Here is a 19,210-nt window from a genome sequence, read left to right as displayed (position 1 = left end):
TGCTACATAGGAATCAGGGCACCAGCCCCAACGTTCTTTGATTCTCTCAGATTTGTCTGGATTTTTCTACTCTACTTACCTCTTCAGCCAATTTTTGACCCCCAAAAGGAACAAGCATATTTGGATGTGATTTCTCCCTTTTTCACTCCCTTTCTCTCTCCTTTGGCCCAGAAAAAAAAATAATAGCATATCTCAATTTCCTAGTTAGTATTTTCTGTACTTTTCCGGGAACAATGATCCTCAGCCTCATGATTTACCCTTAATGACTAAATGGGTGAGGGGAGAGAAGAGTTACCAAGAAGGAAAAAAATGGGTGGCAAATATTTTTACAATGTCCCCACTTCACCTGGACTTCTCTGTAGATTCCCCTCTCTCCCTCCTTCTCCGGGTCCTGTTCATCCTATTTCCCACATGCTTCTAATTCATTTTCTACCACTATTTCTACTGCCCCAGCAGTGGATAAGAGTGAGGTTCTGGAGTCAAATTATCCCAGTTCAAAACCTAGTTCTGCTACTAACTAACTGTGTGAACTGAATAAATTTCCTTAGCTCTCTGTTCTTCTGTCTCTTTGCCTGTAAAATACAGGTTAATAATGGCCCTAAGTCTGCCGATGAAATACCATATAAAGCACTTTGAACAGTGCCTGGAATATAGTAATTGCTCAATTAATATTAGCTATTACTACTCATACCATCATCACTTCTCCTCTAGACTAGTCAGTTAGATTTCTAATTGAATTCATTGTCCCTATTTCCACCCCTAGGCTCCTTAATTTATACTATTGTGTAGAATTCAGAGGATCTGAGAGTTGGATGGGAATAATTATATCTTTATTTTTGCTCACATTTAATTAAAATTTAGTATTTCTTTCCATTTTGAATATAGGCTTGAAAGCACAAAACTCTTCATAATATCTATCACCATGTCACCAACATAAATCACAAATATTTCATATCAAATTGTAGCTGTTGCAGGTACCTCATATATGCTCATCACTACTTTTATTTATTTAATTAATTTATTTACCTTTATTGAAGCATAATTGATTTACAATATTATATTAGTTTTAGGTATACAACATAGTGATTCAGTATTTTATACTCTATTTAAAGTTATTATAAAATATTGGCTATATTCTCTGTCTGTACAATATATCCTTGTAACTTATTTCTTTTATACATAGTAGTTTGTACTTCTTAATCCCCTACTTCTATCTTCCCTCTCCACCTTGGTAACCACTAGTTTGTTCTCTATATCTGTGAGTCCTTTTCTGTTTTGTTATATTCATTTGTTTGTTGTATTTTTTATATTCCACATACGAGTGATGCCATACAGTACTTGTCTTTCTCTGTCCAACTTATTTCACTAAACATAGTGCCCTCCAGGTCCATTCATGTTGTTGCAAGTGGCAAAATTTCATTTTTTTTAATGTCTGAGTAATAGTCCGGTGTATAGATGTACCACATCTTCTTTATCCATTTATCTGTCACTAGACACTTAAGTTTCTTCCATATCTTGGCTATTGTAAATAATGTTGCTATAAACTTTGGGGTGCATGTATCTTCAAATTAGTGTTTTTATCTTCTCCAGATACATACCCAGGAGTGAAATTTCTGGATCATATGGAGGTTCTATTTTTAGGTTTTTAAGGAACTTCCGTGCTGTTTTCCGTAGTGGCTGCACCAGTTTACACTCCTAACGAACAGTGTGCAAGGGTTCCCTTTTCTCTACATCCTCACCAACATTTGTTGTTTGTGGTCTTTTTGATGATAGTCATTTTGACAGGTGTGAGGTGATATCTCATTGTGGTTTTGGTTTGCATTTCTCTGATGATTAGCGATGCTGAGCATCTTTTCATGTGCCTGTTGATTATCTGTATATCTTCTTCACAAAATGTCTATTCAGATCTTCTGCCCATGTTTTAATTAGGTTGTTTGTTTTTCAGATGTTGAGTTGTATGAGTTGTTTATGTATTTGGGGTATTAACTCCTTTCGGTCATGTCACTACTTTTCAATTATTATGGTTATTCAACTAACTACTAGATGTTGTTATTCATTTTAGTAAGTTTCTGTGCTATCAGATTTTATTATATGACACATTTAAAATATTTTATAATTATATACATAATTATATATTATAATTTAAATCATTTATTTAAACAATTAAAAATAATTTAAATCATTTATTCTGAGAGGGGATATACAGACTACATCTGACATTGAAAGGGGGAGCCCTTGACACAGAAAATTTTAAATACCTTATTTGAAGTGGGTTTTTTACTCTGGCTATTGTCTTCCATGTTCTCAGGACCTGTGGGTAGACAGACAAAGCTTGATGATTTCAGAGCAGGTATAGGCCAAGAAACCATGGCATTGAGTGTGCTGAGTCCAGACAAATGATATTTATATACACATCCAAATTTGAAGAAAAAATGTATTTCATTAGGTTTCAAACACTGTAATAGATATAAAGCAAAAATAAAAACCTGTTGCAGGGCTTCCCTGGTGGCGCAGTGGTTGAGAGTCTGCCTGCCGATGCAGGGGATGCGGGTTCGTGCCCCGGTCCGGGAGGATCCCACATGGCCCGTGAGCCATGGCCGCTGAGCCTGCGCGTCCAGATCCTGCGCGTCCGGAGCCTGTGCTCTGCGACGGGAGAGGCCACAGCAGTGCGAGGCCCTCGTACCGCAAAGAAAAAAAAAAAAAAAAAAACCTGTTGCAAAGTTAAAACAAAAAATAGGTGAGTTAAAAAAAAAAAGGCACGTCTAACCGTGTTGCTCCCTACATAAAATGTTTCACTAGCTCTCATCACTGACAATATCAAGTACAAACTCCAAAGAAAGACATACAAGGCACGTCCTCGTTCAGTCTATTCAGTCTTCCCCTAGAGCCTCATTGCTTGTCACTCACTGCCCAAGGCCCTATCCCTCCAACCATTCTGAAATACTCGCAGAACCTGGAAGGCATCATGCTCTTTCATGCCTGCATTCATGTGTATGTGTGTTGGAGGAGGGGGCTTTGCTTTGGAATGCCCTTCTTCCTTTTTCTTTCTCATTTATCTTATTCTCCTTACTCATCCAACAAACTTCTTTTCATTATTAAAGACATTGCTAATGTCACCTTCTCCTTTAAGTCTTCGGTGAACTCCCAGTGTGGCTGAGATGACTTTTCTCTTCTCTCCCACAGCACCCTGTGTAAACCATTTGTCACATTTTTATTAAAGTTGACTGTGTGCTTTTCTGCTCTCACTAGACTGTGAGTTCCTCGAAAAATAAGCATGATTTATTCCTCTCCTCTCCTCTCTCTATAGTTCCTACAGTAGTATTTAGAACTCAATGAATGCGTAAAATCTGATAGGATATCACACAACTATGAACAGAATTACTATGTTATTTCAGAGGAAAAGTACCAGAGACATTCTGAATAATTTTCTTGCCCTCCTCTTCTGATGACAGTGGAGGGAAAATATTGCTCCTTCAGGAGGCTGAATGATATACTGGGTGGCGTGACTGAGAAATCTTTGCGACTGGGGGAGAAGGGATGTATAATTTTTCCCTGGAGAATAGGGCTCTTAGCTTCAGGAGAGGTGAGGGACACTGTCCTGGATGGATTGGTTGTTGTGGGCTAAATGTCCCACACCTAAAGTGAAGCAGGAATTAAAATATGACAATACCAGACTCTTAAAATTTTTGATGGAATAAATGCGTGAATATGAATATGCATGAATACATCCGGTCATTTTTGACTGGACAGAAAACCTGTTATCATCAATCATTCTACTGTTTTCATATTCATCTGTACTGATTGTAGTTAGATTTCAAGAGGATGACTGATTTGACCCTAAGCATCCTCTATTATTGCTAAATTCTATAAAAATGACTTTTTGCCTCTAAGGATCCATGTGGTCAGGGTAAGTGGCCAGTTAGCACCATTCCACATTTCAAATCATTAGGGGAAAGATAGTATTATAAATGGTGACAAATGGATAGTCATCTGAAGAAAAATAAATTGGATTCCTACATCTCACTATGATGAAATAAGAGTTGAGATGGATTAAAGAATTCAAAAGTAAATAACAAGCCATAAATGTATTAGAAGAAATTATAAGATACATTAAAAATATAAACACATAGTGTAAAAAGCTCTAAGTATGACAAAAGAAATGGAAACCAGGGAATTCCTCTGGCTGTCCAGTGGTTAAGACTTGGCACTTTCACTGCCATGGCCCAGGTTCAATCCCTGGTCTGGAAACTAAGAACCTGCAAGCCATGTGGCACGGCCAAAAAGAAGAAAAAGAAAAAAATTGGAAACCATAAAAAAAGACTAAAATATGTAACATCATACAAACATTTTAAATTCTGCATTAAAAAACAAGAAACCACAAAGTCAAAAGACAGATGAAAATCTGGGAAGAAATAGTTGTAGCTAATTTTTTTTTTTTTTTTTTTTTTTTGTCTGGGCCCTGGGGCTTGTGAACGCTTAGTTCCCCGACCACAGATTGAACACGGCCCCGGCAGTGAAAGTGCTGAGTCCTAAGCACTGGACCACCAGGGAATTTCCCAATAGTAGCTAATTTCTTAAGTACTTATATAAGTTTTGTTTTAATGTTAACAACCTAATAGAAAAAATAAGCAAAGGATAAAAGCAAATAGTTAACAGAAAAGGAAATACAGATAATCCTTAAATATAAAAAGATCAATAACCTCACTCAAAATAAGAAAAATGCAGTGAAAATCATGATCAGATACCATTTTTTACCTATCATACTAGAACTAAGAATGATGAGGGTGTGGGGAAGTAGGTAACTTCATACATTGTTAATAGAAATATAAATTGGTACAACCTCTACAGGGTACAAATTGGCAATATCTATTAGAATTAAAGATAATCATATATACCTGATACATGTATGTACACATATGCTATACACATGTTTATTTATTTGGAATACTTTCAACTGTAAATAATAGAAACCCCAATTCAAATATGGCTTAAACAGTAGAAAAATCAATTATCTCATATAAGTCCAGATGTAAGGCAGCTCTAGGTAAAGTAAGGTCAGTAGCTCAATAATATCAGTGAAGACTTAGACTCTTTCTCCCTCTCTCTTTCATCCTCGTGGTATTTACTGGGCCCTCAGGTTGTCTTTAAATTTTAATATGCTATTGTTACCTATCATAATCAATGTAACCATTCCTTATTGTTGGATACATTATTTCCAATATTAAAAAATAGTAAATAACATTGTGATTTTACATAAACATTTGCATCTTTGTTTTCTTTGCATAAAATTTTAGAAGTAAAATTAATGTATAGAACCTTTCAAGGATCTTGTTAAATATTGGAAGGCAACTGGTCAGGGCCTTTCTATAGGCAATATTATTTAGAGTGTTCATTGCTGATCACCTTACTAATAACAATAGATATTAATATAAAAATGTAGTACATTTGTAGATGAAAGGATAGTATGTAATTTTAATTTACATTTTTATTATTAGAATGAACACTGTGATTTATTAAAAGGTTACATTTTTCCAGCAGGTACTTTTCAGATCAGAATCAGGAAAAAAAAGATAGTAGTATTTAACAAAATTTTAAGTTCAAGGGTCTAGGGTTCAGGTATGAAATATAAAGTGTTAGTAAATAGATCCAGATAGCCAGAACCTATTCCTATATCTTCTCACATAAAGATCTCATGAGCTTATGATAGGAGTGAATTTGATGGAAGAGAGAAGTTTTAGACAGTGATCTTTTTTGATGCCCTACTTCATAGGCTGAGCTGGACGTAAAGAAGAGAGACACATTACACTCCTCCTCTGAGTCTGGAGACTTGAGAGTAGGGGGATATCGTTCATGATTTTCTGGGTGAAATCCATGGACATGACAAGCATTATTAGAGCAGTTCCCATTGACATGACAGTGCCCCTATAAAGTAGAAATGGTGATACAGCACAAATGGGCTTGAGGTAAAAGCTGATGTCAGTTCTACAACAAGTAGAAAATTACATTTTTTCACACCTGAACTAATAGCTGAAAAACTGTACTTCTACATTTGGGGGTTTTTTTGGCTATTTTATTCTATTTTATCTTTTTAAAATTGAAGTATAGTTGATTTACAATATTATGTTAGTTTCAGGTGTACAGCTCAGTGATTTAGTTTACATATATATGCATATTCTTTTATATATATATACTTATATATATATATTCCTATATATATATTCTTTTATATATATATATACTTATATATATATATTCCTATATATATATTCTTTTTCAGATTCTTTTCCCTTATATTTTACAAAATATTGAGTATAGTTTCCCATACTATATAGTATGCCCCTTTTTAGTTTTATTTATTTACTTACTTATTTGCTTAGCAAGGAGAGTAGGTCCCTTTTTAATTTTTACTTTTTTAATTGAAGTAAAGCTGCTTTACAATGTTGTGTTAGGTCTACATTTGTATGTGTATTTCTCCCATCATGTATGCACCTGCCTTAGTCACTTAATTACAATCATCTCTGAACCTCAACTTCATCATTCTAAAAATGGAGATATTAATATCTATGTAATGTGCTTTTCCCTTGTAAGTAAATGCTCATGCTTCTTGTCCAAGGTCCAACAGGCAGTTTATTTCTTGCCAGTCTGAACAGGATATATGAGGCCCAAGGGCACTAACCAGGTAATGTACCTGGTTAACAGATACATTGTGTCAACACAATTCGTGTCGTACCAACAGATATAAAGCCAAATTCCAGCCTTTGGCACAAATTCTGAAATGACACTGCTCTCTTTGGCCAATACCAGGATTCTTTGTTCAAACCTCTGGTAAAAGCAAGGTGGGGCTCACTATTCACAGTCTACCCACCTCTGTCAGCAAAGGAGAGAGCTCTGCTGGCACTGCAGTGCAGGGCTCTTCGCCCAGGAGAGTCCCAGTTGGTGCAAGGTATTTCAGTCATAGGGATGCATCCTGGCCTATGAGTAGATGGGAACCTAGCTAGCTTCCCATCAGTCCTATGCAACTTCCTTGGAATTTTTTCTGACTCTGGAGCTGTAAGGAACTTAAATTCACTAATGCATAAGACATAGGTCCTGATAGATTTTAGACTTTGGGACAATTTTACTTGCTGCCAGGGAACATCTACAAGTCGGAAGCAGTACTGTCATTTGTTCTTTTTTGCTCTAGTTTCTCTCCCATGGCACCTGGCCTGGTTCAGAGCCCAAGATGGCTAAGTTTCCTCAGTAGAATCCTTTACTTAGGGTGCAGGCAGCCACATAACTCACGCCATTTCTTGAGTTGCTGAGAAGTATGCAGCTTTTCAGGAAGATATTCTTGGAGCTCAAGCCAAGCAGTTGCCTCAATGACTGCCTGATTGTTTCCATTTAACAGTTTGGGTTTTCTCCCACAGTCAATTCAGTGTGCTCAGTAAATTGGTGTTTTATGCTTGATTTTCACTTTCAGAATTCTATCTCAGCATTATGAGGATCTGATGTCATGATGTAGGCAAACGTTCCTGTATTGACATGTTTTGTTTTTGGCTAGTGGAGAGGTAATGCCAAAATTCTGAGTTCCATGGGAATAGAGCCAAGAGACGTTTGGCTTCTTAGTCAGAGTTAGTGTCCGTGGGAGCGGATCTGGGAAAGTCTTGTGGAGGATCCATGGCCAAAACCGCATAATCAGATTTTGTTCTGAATAGGGTCCTTCATAAGATGTTAGAAAAAAAAAAAAAAAGAACATAACATTATAGGAAGAAAGTTTTCTTAATCAAATAATCTTGAATGGTTAGGAAGACAAATTAAAAATGTGAATTAGTAGGTTAATCTTTTCATATGTTTGGTTTAAAGCTTACCTTTAAGATTAATTGAATCAAGTTTATCTGTCGGCCCTTCAGGAGAACTCTCCAACAGATCTCGTTAAGATCAGAATCTGGGAATATGTTTTAGATCTCTGTAAGTTAATTCCAGTGAATAATGTTTTGCCTATAGTGCGTACGCAGAACTAATAAAAGAAAATGTTATTAAAGTCAGTTTTTCAAGAAAGTAAATATATGTGTGTTTAATAATCACCTTTATTATAGAATAAAAATAATAACATCATACTGTTAAAAAACTTTTCTATCTTACAGTAATCCAAAATTGTAATCAATGAAAACTTAGTATGTATTTCTTTGCTTCATTGCCAAACTATGTATTTCTGTATCAGGAATACTTAGTGTAATGTTAAACCATAGCTGAAGTGAACTGCTCAACCATTGTAACAGAGGATTAGGGAGTTGTCTATCATTATTATTACACATACATTTTATGCTTGTCAGATAAATTAGGCAGCTTCATATGTCAAGTCTTACATTCAAGAACATCCTGTGTTCTTGACAGGATGTGGTATTCATTGAAGTCTTTGGTAGGTAATCTAGTAAAATATATGTAAATAATCCCTCTATCTAGTGTTTTAAATTGTAACAAAGACAATCTTGCTATAAATGAATGCTATCTAATGAAAATGTATTAATTTTTCAAAGACTTCCTCTGCAAAATTCCACCTAGACATGAATGAACTAAATTTAGTACCACTTCGCATTGCTTGACATCATACTCAGGGATGACCAAAATTAGTATAGTTTAATTTGATATGTTTTGCAGTGTGTAAATTGGAACTGAATGACCATGCAAATGAAATTTCAACACTATACGTCACGTGCCAGGCAAGTCATGATTTGTTTATCACATTTTAGCCTATGGTTTAATTTCTTAGTTATGTTACTGGATAGTATCCATGTGTCTTATTTTTTAAAGTGATCATTTGATATTTTAAATGGAATTTTTTTATCATGCTACATTTTTAATGAGTAGTGTTGGAATGAATGATCAAACAAGTGTAACTTATTTGATTTCTATTTCTATTTCTTATATAATTAATGTACAAATATAAATGCTACATTTCTTTGGGCAATTTGATTAATTTAATTTAGCCTCAGTTCCCTCTATGAAATGGGCATAATAATAATACTTAACTTCCAGCATTATGAAAATAAAATTACATCATTAATGTGAGGGGACTTTGAAAGTTATTAATTATTAATTATTATTTCAATTTGTATTACTGTACGCAGTAAAGTAGTGGTTTTAATCACATACTACCATAGATTTCCCATTAGAGTCTATTTGTCCAAGATAGTCTCCAGGTTGATAAAGGATAAATGTGAACTGTTATAATCCTACGGACCTTTAGTTAGTGCCCACTATTGACATTCCCCAGCTGACAAACCATGACTCAGAGCTTTTTTTTTGTTTTTAGCTCTCCTGCATTTTGTCTTTTGGAATCATGCTTCTCACTCTGACCCACCATCCACTCTACTCTAGCATTTCAGAACTCTTGTCTCAGTTTTTGAACCAATTCACTTTATGACTTTGGGCAACCCTCTCTTTAGACCTCAGTTCTGTCATGTGTAAACTAGATGATCTCTAAGGTCTATTCCATCTCTCACATCCTGTGACATTGGCTCACTTCTATCTGTTTGTACATTTCTCTGCTTTGCTAATCACCTGCTCTTCTTCCACCTTCTCATGATACCAACTCTAACCCCCCTCATTAAAATGCAGCCACACAACATTTGCAGAAACCAATGCTGAACATATATAAGAGTATATTACAAATTATACATTAAAAAATATAGTTTCACTCTTTCATTAGGACTTGTTGAAGAATTGGTGTAACCAGAGCAATGAATCATCGTGTCGAACTGCTCTGAATTCAAATTCAGACCAGCCACTGAGGTACCTCCTACTGTCTCAGTTCCTCAGAGTTCTCTTCTGTAAACTGGGGACAATAATGTCTCCTACATTGAGCGTGTCAGGAAAGTTCCTAGCACAAATCTGGTGCTCAGTAAATATTATCATCTCATACCCTCCTAATTCTGACACCCAGACATCAGAAGCCCTGATGATTTATTGATTTTGGTTTTGACACATAAAAAGAATGTGAGTTCATAATTTGAAGTGCTTTTTATTCAGCTGTCTAGTTTAATCTGTCACAGACTTGCCAGTTGATGATTGGATGATCTTTAAGAAACATAGAATGTTTTGGTAATTAGCAAGTGTTTGAGCCATGTTAAGACATCCAGGCTGATTTGATACTTATTTTCCTTTTCAAACATTCAATTGTTTAAGGATTAAAATGAATTAATTGGGAAGCAGGCCCTTATAAGTATACTTTATTACTTCATAAATAATTTTTATCTTAAGAAGGAAAATAAACTAGATTCTATGAATGAGCTCTAAGAAGACCCTGAGCTCCCTGAAATTATATGCAAAATTGTGAGTTTTCTTTTTCCTGGTGAGAGTGTCCCACCAGACCCAAAAGGGTCATTGACATTCTTAAACGAGTATATGGTGGTTTAAAGTGAAATAGATTTGTTTTTGTTTGGGGTATAGAATAATTGAGTTCTAATCTAGCTACTGTCAATGTCAAAATATTGCCTTTTTATTTTAAGAAAATAAAGTTCTCTACAGAAGTGCAAAAACCAACTTGAATACAAAAGGAACCATAAAGTTTGAAAGGGTTTTTTGTTTGTTTTTATTTTTACTGTGTTTTTTTTAACTAACATAGGTTTGTGGGAAGTATGAGAAGTATTACAAAACATTCAGAATATTAAAACTGATACACTACATTAAACTTTACATAATGTTTTCTGAAAATTTCAGGGATTAGTGTCACATATTACAAGTAAATATTCTTGGGGTGCTGAAAATGAAAGTGACATGCCCATAGGCAGAATAGCAGAGCGCCTTTGCGACCTAGGCAAAATAGAAAAAGAAATGCCTAGGTCTTGTCACAAAACTAATTGGTCCTATGCTTTCTTTCATGGTCATATGGGTTTTGAAGCGGGCTACCAAATGGAGAGGTTAGTGATGTGATCCTGGGGCTCCATGGTAAGGGTGAATATAAAGGTTGGGGAGTCCTGAAACTGGGTCCTTGGAAACGGAGGGTGTTCCTTCCTCACAGTTCCCACTGTAGGGATCAAGGTCCCCAGTTATTTGTGCTCCAGAGCCTAAGGTGTCTTAATGGGCCTGCTGACCCAGACTTTGAGGTCATGTATATTCATGGCCCTGGAAGAAGTATGTTCTGATATGTGCAACTGAAAAGTGGCCTTACCCCGTCACCACAGCTGGCTCCTCCCCCAACAGGGGCAACTCCCTTACAGCTCCAGCCTTGTCAGTGTTAAATATGTCAGTATCAGAATTAGAAAAAGTACTGCACTTTGTTTGTATGAGTGTAAATTGCTGTAATATCTTTCATGGTTATAATAATTATAAATTATTTATTTAAGAACCATAACACTAGACAAAATTTTAATCGCCTCCCCCATTAGACATAGTCACTGCTTTAGAGCTAAGCTATTAAATTAGCCAGGGGTGGATTCTAGGCACTTTATAATTATTTTTCAATTCAGTTTGAAAATTTGTGCCCCCAAAACTCAGATAAATGTGCCAGTATCATTAAGCGCTAGGAAAAAGATGCAGTTTCCCTGTGTCCCTGTGGCTTCAGTAGAACTTGTAACTCTAGGACCATATACCCTTGCCAACTGCAATGCATTTGGAAATTGAACCTATGAAAACATATAAATAGTTTTCAGGTCAAGATAAAGAGAAATGAAACAGATGTAACTAGCCCTTGCTTTTGTATGTTTAAAGCAACTTGACCAGAACCAATTTAACAGGAATTTCACTCATGAGAAACAAGAGTAGCAGACCTAAAATTTCTAAACCAAACTTTTGTGCTAAATCATTAAACTTTTACAATAAAGTGAAAACCAAAAATCCAGAATTAATCATTATCACATAAAACTGTTGTCTTTCAAAAAACGTGAAAACACTTTAATATAATTTATATTGTTTCTACACATTAGATGTAGGAAATAATTTCACTTAGTCATAAGTATAATGTATTTGATTAACAAAATCCTAATTTACAAAATAGAAGTAAATATATGTAGAAATATATTCATTATCAAATTATAAAATAAAATTAACAATTCTTAAGATATCATCAGTTTATTTTTCTGATTTTAGATAATAGAGTTAAATCATTTTGGTATGCTTAATAATATTTATAAGTATTAAAATAATGGAACGTTGAGATTTGAATACAATGATAGTAAACCACTGAAATTTCACATTCACATTATACAGCCATCATGAATCCGTAAGTGAATGTTAATAATGTAAAAAAATATAAAATGATTGTAAAATAACCATCTAACCATTAGCATATGGAGTTTTAAGACCACATTTAATCAGCTAATTTTCTCCGAAATATAAGCATTTGCTTTTCTGTCATACATGAAATGTCTTTGTGCCTTAATACTTAATTTGAAATGTCCTTACTGTAAAAATATACCAAAGTAAATAAAAAAGGAGACATTTATTTACAAAACAATATTGTATACATATTATATAAATGCAATTGTTTCAAAGTCTTTTTATACAATATTGATAGAATCAGTCATTTCCATTATGTCATCATAAAAACTGCAGTGTTGCAAAGGCAGGCTATAATTTTGAAATTTTGATAAAAATGAATACTTTTTGGCTGCCTTGTAAATGTAGTTTCTCCACGTATGCTACAGAATTGAATCCAGACCTCTAGAAAAATGATTTTTCTTTCATTAAATAAAATCCATTCCCCATTTGGAGGAGTATGAAAATGCACCTGAAGAAAGGAGAAACATTACTTTACTGAATGTATTTTATTTGATAAACCTGATAACATCAGCCATTCAGCCTATTGTATTAGCACCATTGGCATGAATTGTTAATGTACTGTATCAATCAGAATAGGAATGGGAACTTGCACATGGTGTACCATCCCTATTTTTGTGGAATCTTATCTTACCAAGTATGCTATCATACAATATAAATTCAAGTGTTTAAGGATGATTCAAATAATGGTATATAACAATCCTGCATTTTACCAATACTACATATAGATTTTTCTGTAAATATTAGATGAAACTGTAAAGAAATAGACTTTAAAGCATACTCCTTTAATTCACCAGAACACAAGGAGAATTGCTTTCATTTACCTGCATATGTTGTGATATATATGAACATAAATGGAATTTGATCTCCAAGTTAAAAAACTCTGGAAATCATAAAACTTTTTATTGTATGATTTGTTTTGATGGTTAAATGCCAACCGTTGCATATATTCTCTCTTTTAGTTCATATACTGTAGCTTGTGCGTAAGTGACTGTAGCATACTCTAGGCTTACAGCCTGTGGTACATAATTTCACAGTTTCAAAATTGTTGAGGGGAAGACCTTCCACTTTTTAGGAAGTTATGAAACAAATATAAATCTCATGAGCACCCACAGCGATCTACTACCATGGCTGGAATTTTCCCATATATTATTTGTTCTTTGCCATTAAAATATAGCATATTAATTGGAGACATCTTTGTGGGAGTACAACAGGGGCCTGCTGAACCTCTGGGGTTTGCTTGGTGCACAAGATGGGTATGAGGATATTTTTGTAAAAATACAAATTCACACTCTCCAGAGCAGTAATTGGCCTTATATCTTTTAGGTGCAATAATCCAATCCCATCCAAAAGCTTCAAAATCCACAGTTAGAGGGTAACGACAGCATCGAGATTCTGTGGAGTGCTCATCACAGTCGAGTCCAAAATCTCTCCTGGATCTTTTTGGTGTGTCTGTTACCTTGACTTCTAAAAAGGGATTCTGTATGAAAAGGAAAGCAGAGTTAGTAATAGATCCTGAAACACCTCCCTACCTCAAGCATTCATTGTTGAAGAAAGAAACTAATCATTTTGCTTCTGCCACATTTGTTTTTATGTTTTAATGTTGCCACAGCATTAAGGAATTTTAATTTACACTAGGCTTGATACTTCCCTTATGGCTCAAAAGACTATAGTAGAAATACAGATTCCCCTGTGGTCAAATCTTTGTCTTGCTTTTCTTGTTTTCCCCAGTTTGTGTATCTGAATACCTGGCACATAATAGATGCTCTGAAAATATTGATAGCAAGAAAGGGAGAGAGGGAGGAGAAGAGAAAGGGAGGAGGGAAGAAAGGAGGAAGGGGGAAAGCTAGCTTCTCTCTTCCTGCTTGTTGGTTAAATATGGTGGCTAAATATATCTGATGACTCTTGGAGGGATAGGTATACTCATCCATCCTCCATTCACTAGATCTTATTCAGGGATCCTTGGATATTAACACCAAACCAAAATAGTTACCACCCAGCACTGTACAGATTGTGATGGGAAAAAGGAAGGTAGGGTGATGAAGGTAGTGGTAGGTATATTGGGTTGGAACGACCAACTCCAAGAGAGGGAGGGACAGATTCAGAAGAAGATAAGATATTATTTCCTTTATTCTTTCACTGAAAAATGTTTCTGTTCAGATATTTAAACAATAATTTGCTAATCCTTCCGCCGCCCCAATCTTTTCATGCATTTGAGACATTTTTCCTTTTATATGGAAAAGTCTGAGGAATACATCATATTAACCATCTGTTTAATAATAAATAAAGCCTCTGTCATATCACCAACTTTGATCATTAAAATGCTGTCTATAAAAAAGAACACATTCCTAAATAATTAGTAGTAGTTTTTATCCTGTATCAAAATCAAAATAGACCTGGTAATTATTGGTATTTAAGATTATAAAAAGTAATAACATCATTTTGGGAGTCAGTAACATTTTATGTAGCATATTTAAAGAAAAATAGATCACTTGGAAAATTGTATAATCTCTTAAAGAATATGTTTTCATTTAAAGTAGATATGACTTACTAATTATATATTCTTTATAAACAAGACCATTTAAAAACTGAAAAGCTAACACATTTCTTGCAAGTATAATCTTTTGTTGTAAATTATATCAATAAATGGAAGTAAAAGATATGGTCACATTAAATAAGTTTTTGAAAACAGAAGTAAGCACAAGCATAGATAAGCCAGAAGAGTGAGTAACTCTAAATTTATACTAGGTTTTAAATGGTTTTTATTAATTTTTATAATATATAAGGCATTGTCTTCTGTTTGACCTGATATTAAATTAGTTGGCATTACCTAAGTAAACTCTTGCAAAAGAATAGTAAGACAGTTCAGAAATAAGCTTGTTGGTACAGGTTAACTACCCCAAAATTTTAAATTTTATTAGGAGTAATTCACAGAGTAATCCACATATACATCAATGCATCAACAGCCTAGAAAATAAGGAACATTTATCTTGAGGGATCTTAGATATAGTATATGTAATAGCATATAAGTCTAAACATATTGTATTTAGTTAGTTGCTATAATTAAAAGCATTTTATTTCAATTATAATTTTTAGAGTTTATTTTTTTCCACTTTATTAAGCCAAAAAAATGTTAACACATTTGGCACTCTTCTAGGGAAAAAAATGTTTTGTTGGGTATGTCCTAGAATCCACTATGAAGACTTCATGTTTTTATTTATATAATCATATAGCACATCAATGAAAAGCACTTTATATTTCATTCCCAATTCAAAAGAATTCCTTAAGAAGTTAAGGACTATGGTGTAACTTTTTTCTTTAAGTCCTCATGCAAACTAAAAGTATCAAGAGAGTGTTTCATAGGATATGAAATTGGACACCTACTTTAATTGGGTACAGGGCTACCATCGGGGTAAGATACCTTTGTCCAGCTTATGAGCATAGGAAACTGGTAGTTTTCCACTACTATTCATTCACATTATGAATAAAAACATAAGGTTTTTAGAATGTTATTTTCAGTAATCACTTACCAGCCCATCTTCTCCTGGTCCTGGGAAGGTTACAGCAAGATCATGACCATTCTCATCTAAAGCTTTGATTTCAATGCCTAAGTTGGATTCAGGTTGTTTGAGCCAATTTTGCAACACTGTCTTCACATCAATGCTCTGCCAAATACCAGTGCCTGGGTTCATGTCAAGTTTCAGAGATCGGATTCCAGTATACCTTGTACCGTCTTTCATGGGTTTGATGAGTCTCAGGATTTGCACAAACACTGTTGTAGGAGTCTTGACTGGCCTCAGATATATCCACAGTTGGGCCTTTACTACTTTATTGTATTGTATTTTAGAGCTAAATTTAAAGAAGCAACATTTGGGTTTTCCTTCCACTTGCATTAGAAGATCAGCTATAAATGAATAAGAAAAAAAAAAGAGTTACTGAAATCATTTTTCATGACATGAATAAACTCCATATTAATCAATGAGCATGTTCATTGGAATAATGTGTGCACATTTAGTCTTTTAAAATGAAAAAAATATGTAACATTTCATTCATAACTCAGAAAACTGTCAAATAAAATAATTACTCTAGCTTTTCAGATTTTCTTAGATGTATGTTTTTTCAGCTGTTTAGGAGGAACCTACTTCCTCTCCAGAGAACTGTGGACTAAGGAAAATTCTATTAAGGAATGAAAAGTGGATGAAATTTTAAGATAATGATGATTAGAGAGAACAAGAGAAACTGTGGAGGAACATCCACTTAGAATTCTTTGGGAATCTGAGTAGTTACACTTACTGAGCAGCTGTACCAATCAGTCTGGAAGAAGGAACCCTTCCCCCAGGCCTGAATTACCTGGGGACAAGACACTGAGCAACTGAGCCTCTGTAGTTAGTAGAAAATATAGTACATCTGTTATGTTTGGGTGCTGGGATAGCCTTTTAAAGGAACAAAACTAGCAGGTAAGTAGCACCAAAATCTAAATGTTGCATTCAGCCTATCTCAAAACTTAGAAAACACTGTCTTTAGAGCCAGGCTGTCATTGTAAGCAGAAGCACTTAGAAATTTCTTTCCTTTTGGTTTTCCAAGATTGTTTATAAATAAGGCACATCTACTCCAGGATTATCTGATAGCACAGTCTTAAAGGAAAATTATTCGTTGCATTATAACCTAACTACTTAATAAGAAAAACAATATTTTGAAACTGTTTTGAGTCCAGTTTAAAGTGGTTAAACCACTCTATAAAGCAAGATCACAGACATATGGCACAAAACTCTTGTCATGCCTTCTCTGTTAAGGTGCCTGTCCCACTTTCCTTGAGTATAGTTTTGAACTGCCTGCAACAGGAATGGTATGACGTATATTATCTTCTAGAAGCAAAGCAGATACTACAGGTAATAGTCCTCCCTCCTATGAGGAGTAAAATAATACTTTAGGAGGTTATTAAGCATGTGCCTGCCTGGAAATATGCAGATCGGGTACTTTCAACAATAGTACCATGGTCAAGGTATAAGTGGGACTTTGTGAGCCATAGCCTACTCAATTAAAATGTTTATTTCTTAGCATTTTCTGATAATTAGCTCATGATTATTATTATGCTATGCTTACTTCATCATTGCTCTTAGTAATACATTAAATTTATAAAAAATATTTTTTCATATTTTCCAGTGTTGTAATAGCTTTCAAAATTAGATAACTTTAATTTGTGGAGAACATAAAAACACTGTGAGAAACAGTTTTCAGTAACAGAAGTCATTCTAGGTGTTCAGCAAATGCCCAAATAGGCTTCAACATCTACAAATTTCTTTCCGTTCTCTTTATTATGAAAACACCTGTTACTATAAATGCATATTTCAGACAACCAAATGCAGTTAGGAAATTTCATGTAGTTAAACAATTTCAAGTTTTTCACATTGCTTGTAGTACCTCCCAGTCCTTACCTTGGTGGTATTAAGCTGTGAAAGCATAAGCATGTTATAGTTGTCACATTAAACTATATAACATTAATGCTATGCAAGCATTTTATTTTTAGCTTTTTAGCTCTCTAAGGAAACAAATTATGCAGCAGCTTTCAGTCTCATTAGTATATTTCTCATGAAATCTTGAGAAAAAAAGAAACTCTTTTCCCTCCTACTTACATACAAGCCAGCAGCTTGTTCAAAGAGCCTGAAAATCGATCGGTTTCTCATAAACACTAGAACAACAGTCAGCAGAAGTGTTGCTCTACACTAATAGGACTACTCACACTCTGTGGGCATGGTAATGACCGTTTCCGTCGTAGCGTGGTAATCATCATCTTCCAAGGAGCCGTCACTGCTGTCATCTCTCTGGACATCGTACTGATCAATCAGTTCCCGGAGTGGAGGAGCTTTGGGCAAAAGTTGTCTTATAGCATCTTTGCTGATGTTAGGAGCTGTTTCCAGGCGAAGTTTACTGAGGATTTGGATCTTTATGGCTTCAAGTCTTGAGGATTTAGTGTTTTGTCTCCACATACATGCATTACACAGCCCCTCTTTTTCCACATTTTCCTTTTGCTCGCTGTTCTCATTCAGATCCACTGGACCAGCAACAATCAGCATAAATAGGTAAATATAAACATAGATTTGCAGTTTTTGCATGATTTTAAAATCAATACAGTCTTTTCCCTTGTCCTTATTTCTTCCTTTTACTTTTCTTTTGCTTTTGAGTAATGCCAAGCAAAATGTTAATGCCTGCACAGTCTGAGAGACAACTTGCCACACCAGTGAATCTTTTATACTGTATTCCAAGTGGCGTTTTATATTCCAACTTTGATGAGACAAGCGTCGTCAGGATCTATGATTGGCTCTTGCTCCACAATGAATCTCGCTGTCAGAGGTTAAAACCCTGTCTGTCACAAGTCACGAAACAGTATTTTGTTACAGTCAAGGGTGAGCTGATTCATTTGACTAGTTCATAAAAGAAATAAATCTACAAATAATGAAAGATATATGTGACATTTGAAAAATTAAAATCTATGTTAACAATAATATAAACTACACTTAGATCTTGTTCATCTTTATATGTGAAACTTTAAAATTATAATTTAAATAAGTAAATCTTAATTTACACTTCATACTTAAAAACTTGAAATGTCTTTTCCTCAAAAAATAAAATGATTTTATATTATTTAGGCAAGGATTTGAAGTAAAAGGGTTTTTATGTGTTGTAGTAAATTATTTTTAGTACTGTGTAATTAGGGAAATACTGATTTAAATTTTAAAGTTAAAGTTAATATAGTGATACTAGTAAAAGATTTTCGGCTATAATTTGAGAAACTTGTTTTCCTGAATAAATTCTTAACACATAATGAAAATCAAACTTACTTTAATATTAAACTTCTCATGGAATTCTTTTTAAATAATTTAATATCTTTTATTCATATGAAAATTGTATTCAGTTTTTGACTGATTACTATTATTTCCTGTCCCAAAGTTGCAGA

General features: G+C 34.4%; 1 protein-coding gene across 1 annotated transcript; it reads right to left on the bottom strand.

Moving 5' to 3' along the window:
- Nucleotides 1-13,354: 13,354 nt before the first annotated feature.
- On the bottom strand, nt 13,355-18,368 carry MSTN (myostatin). The gene is made up of 3 exons (XM_060106598.1): nt 17,996-18,368; nt 15,786-16,159; nt 13,355-13,735 (listed from the first exon to the last, which is right to left on the bottom strand). The coding sequence occupies exons 1-3, from the start codon at nt 18,366-18,368 to the stop codon at nt 13,355-13,357; spliced, it is 1,128 nt and encodes a 375-aa protein (XP_059962581.1).
- Between the last annotated feature and the right edge of the window lie 842 nt (nt 18,369-19,210).

This window comes from Mesoplodon densirostris, chromosome 8 (assembly GCF_025265405.1).
Source record: "Mesoplodon densirostris isolate mMesDen1 chromosome 8, mMesDen1 primary haplotype, whole genome shotgun sequence".
Taxonomy (NCBI): domain Eukaryota; kingdom Metazoa; phylum Chordata; class Mammalia; order Artiodactyla; family Ziphiidae; genus Mesoplodon; species Mesoplodon densirostris.
Note: the sequence above shows the minus strand (reverse complement) of the source record. Positions and strands in the feature narration are given on the sequence as shown.

What these genes read in the sequence shown, in the direction of transcription:
- MSTN (XM_060106598.1), bottom strand. Translation starts at nt 18,368, where the DNA reads ATGCAAAAACTGCAAATCTATGTTTATATTTACCTATTTATGCTGATT. An exon ending in CATTACCATGCCCACAGAGT is followed by an intron (nt 16,160 to 17,995) that starts GTGAGTAGTCCT and finishes ATTCATTTATAG; the next exon opens with CTGATCTTCTAATGCAAGTG. An exon ending in GACCAGGAGAAGATGGGCTG is followed by an intron (nt 13,736 to 15,785) that starts GTAAGTGATTAC and finishes CTTTTCATACAG; the next exon opens with AATCCCTTTTTAGAAGTCAA.